At 43.9% G+C, this 3,365-nt stretch overlaps 1 protein-coding gene across 1 annotated transcript in view; it reads right to left on the bottom strand.

Moving 5' to 3' along the window:
* Positions 1–1,786: 1,786 nt before the first annotated feature.
* sh2d3ca (SH2 domain containing 3Ca) overlaps positions 1,787–3,365 on the bottom strand; it is a 42,374-nt gene continuing 40,795 nt past the window's right edge. The window contains exons 10-13 of the mRNA XM_053644730.1: positions 3,048–3,219; positions 2,832–2,943; positions 2,334–2,540; positions 1,787–1,962 (exon numbers count right to left, since the gene is read on the bottom strand). Of these exons, the coding sequence (XP_053500705.1) occupies positions 1,787–1,962; positions 2,334–2,540; positions 2,832–2,943; positions 3,048–3,219 (667 nt within the window). The remainder of the gene's footprint in view (positions 1,963–2,333; positions 2,541–2,831; positions 2,944–3,047; positions 3,220–3,365) is intronic.

Genomic DNA, 3,365 nt, shown 5'->3' with positions numbered 1-3,365 from the left:
TAAATGAAAGCATTATAATGTCCATAATATAGCACAGAGGAAATTCACACTTCCAGTTATAACACTGGACTTTATGCTGAAGACCTCCTACACACACACACACACACACTTTCCTTCACACACACATCTGTAAAATGGAGAAAATGAAAACATACTCAAACGCACAACAGTTTTACACGCTTCACAGTTTCTCTCCAGCCTTCGCACTCTGTGAAAAGCCGCGACAGGAGGAAAGGAGCAACATGCAGCACGAACACCTCGGTGTCTCAGTCCACACGGCAGATCTTCAGAGATGAGCTTCAACAAGTTCAACAAGTGAGATCTTTAATCTGGAGAGGAGCTTTAACAGGAACCAGGGTGAGATCCTGATAAGATTGTGAAGAGGATCCAGGGTGAGATCTTTAGTTTGAATTATGGTGATATATTTTTTTTTTAAACAGGAACCAGGGTGAGATGTTCAACAGGAACCACGGTGAGATCCTGATGTGATCTTTGAAAGCAATAAGGGTGAGATCTATTTCAACAGGATTTGTGGTGAGAACTTCAGCTGGAACTAGAGTGAGATCTTCTACAGAAAGCAGAGTGAGATCTGTAAGAGGACATAGGTTGAGAGGAGAGATCTTCACCAGAGCCCGGGTTGAGATCTTCGACAGATCTTCAATAGGAACCAGAGTGAGATCTTTACTTGGACTTGTGGTAGTATTTTTTTAACAGGAACCAGAGATAGAAAGAGATTTTCAACAGGAACCATGGTGAGATCCTGGTGTGATCTTTGAAAGGAACCAGGGTGAGATCTATTTAAACAGGATTTGTGGTGAGAACTTCAGCAGAGGAAATAGGTTGAGAGGGGAGCTCTTCACCAGAGCCGGGATGAGATCTTTGACAGATCTTCAAAGGGACCAGGGTGATATCTTCACCAGGAACCACTGTAAAAGCTTTCCCAGGACCGCTTGTGAGACATTCAACAGTAACCAGGATGTAGGCTAGAATTTTCCAAAGTACTCAAGGTGAGATCTTCAACAGATATCTTCAACTCTTTAACTAGAGTGAGATCCTCAACAAAACCCAGGATGAGATCTTCAACAGATCATCAACAGGAACCAATTTGAGTCTTTTATATATATATATATATATATATATATATATATATATATATATAATTTTTTTACAAGGATTTGAGATCTTCATCAGGAACCAGGGTGAGCTCCTCAACCCTACACACTCTCCCAAAGGCTGGGCTCTCCACCATCTCCACAGCATTGTGTACTGAGTGTGTGTCGGTTGCCACATATTGCTCCTTGTACGCAGAAATAAAAATAAACACATAATAATAATAATAATAATAATAATAAAATGTATAAAAAGGAGATTTTTGTAAAGAAAGTGGTTGTTGAGTTTTGGCAACATTACATTAAGACGTTAGATGCGTGAGCGAGTGTGACGTGTCTCTGAGTGTCCGGGACGACGGCGTGATGATCATGCATACTGAGATCTCAAAAAAGATGTTTCTCAATCCATCATGTCCCGAGTCACAAAAGAGATTTGGGTGTCAGGATTTTTAAACTCCGCCCCTGCCGTAGTTCCGCGTTCCGTACGGTACACGGCGCCATCCCGTCTGGACAAACCCCGCCCCCTTTTGTACCTTATTCGTAGATTGGATTCGATATGCTCCTTTTCTGTTTTCTCTCTCACTTTCCTCTGTCTTTATAATGGTCTCTCCCAGAAGTGGGAAAGACAGTGAGGTGACGGACAGTACCAATGTGTCAGACGGGGGTGGCGGGTGCTGCTATAGCTCGCTGTGGCGTACAGGAGGCTCCAGCTTGTGCGAAAGAGCTGTGAGGACTTTGTCGAACTTCTCGTAGCGTTCGCTCTGACTCCCCTCGGAACCTCGGCTTCCCCAGAGCAGCCTCATCTGGAACTCCGTGCAGAAGATCTCTGACACTTCCTTTCTCTCCTGAAAGTCTGCAAACACACACACACACACACACACGGGTTAACACACTTCAGTGAAAGTCTTTGCCATTCTCTACTCAATCCTGTATTCACAGTTTGCCGTACGACTAGCCTTTTACGGAAAAGGGGCGGGGCTAAGTTGGTGTTCCATCTGGAGGCGGAGCTAATATACGTATATATAGAAGAAACTATCAAGGTTTATACTACTACAATCCTGCAAATATTTTTTTCCCATGTTACCTATACAATTAATTCTTTAATTAGTTAATTAATTATTACCCAATATAGCTTTAAACTCATTTCAGTTGTTAGTAACAGAAATGATATTTATGGTTAAAATTTTGTATCGGGTGTGTAAATGCGCTAAAAACCCCGAGTACCGTGTAGCTTGCTCTCGGCGTTGGTGCGGTACAGGCCTCCGTGGTGTGCAATGCTGCGTGCTGCTTCTAGGTGGCTCATGACCACGTCCACGCCACATTCTGAAGTATCCCACGGCTCTGGCCCCTCCCCCACAGCCACGCCCTTCTCCAACAGACACAACACGGGCACCACATGTGGGAAAGACGTACTGGACAGCACAGAGCTCTCTGAGAGACACATACACACACAAACACAGGTGATGGGACAAAAGCAACACTGTACGCTATTCTTTTTTAAAAGATGGCAACGTAAAGGTTGAAGATTATCCACATAAACACACAGCCCTATTTGGACGGGATCAGTTTCTCCGGAGGACACCTGCCGTCACTTTTCGTCACAAACAGCAATTAATAAGAAAGTATGCATCTTTGTTAAGAACGTGTCTACATTTGAACTAAAAAATGAGGTAATGGATGATAGGTTGTATAGACAGGTCTCTAGCTAGCCCAAATCCTCACCTTTGCTTTCGTTTAAGCCCTTCATGAAGGGTTTGAGCTTCTTCTCATACAAAATGGCTCCCTCCGTATGTCTCTGTCTCAGCGTCATCCACGTCTGGTCCAAGCGTGAGATCTGAGGAACACACCATGTTAAATTTCACTCCACCTCACGGCGAAATGAAGAACGAAGAAATGAAGATGTTTTAATAGACTTAAGAACTCTGTCTCTCCTCTGACCTGCGGGAGTTCAAGGGCTCTCATGATGGCGGCGAATCCGAACATATTTCCCATGGTGCTCTTGAGCTCTGCTGCCAGCTGGATGGTCTTATAGAGCAGAGCTGCTCGTTCCTCCGTACTGCCCGTACAGCCCAGCAGGTCCACCGCCATCATTATGGACATGGTGTAGAACCTGCAGAGAAAAAAGTAGCACAGATGGCCATCAGGTCAAGTCACATCATCTAGAACATTCCGTCTGAGTAAAAGAATATTAGCAAGAACAAAGTGAAACATTAAGTGACCCAACTAGTTTGTGTTAGTGTTTACTTTCTGCAAAAT

This window comes from Ictalurus furcatus, chromosome 16 (genome assembly GCF_023375685.1).
Source record: "Ictalurus furcatus strain D&B chromosome 16, Billie_1.0, whole genome shotgun sequence".
Taxonomy (NCBI): Eukaryota; Metazoa; Chordata; class Actinopteri; order Siluriformes; family Ictaluridae; genus Ictalurus; species Ictalurus furcatus.
The sequence above is the reverse complement of the archived record's forward strand: the minus strand, read 5'-3'. Positions and strand labels throughout refer to the sequence as shown.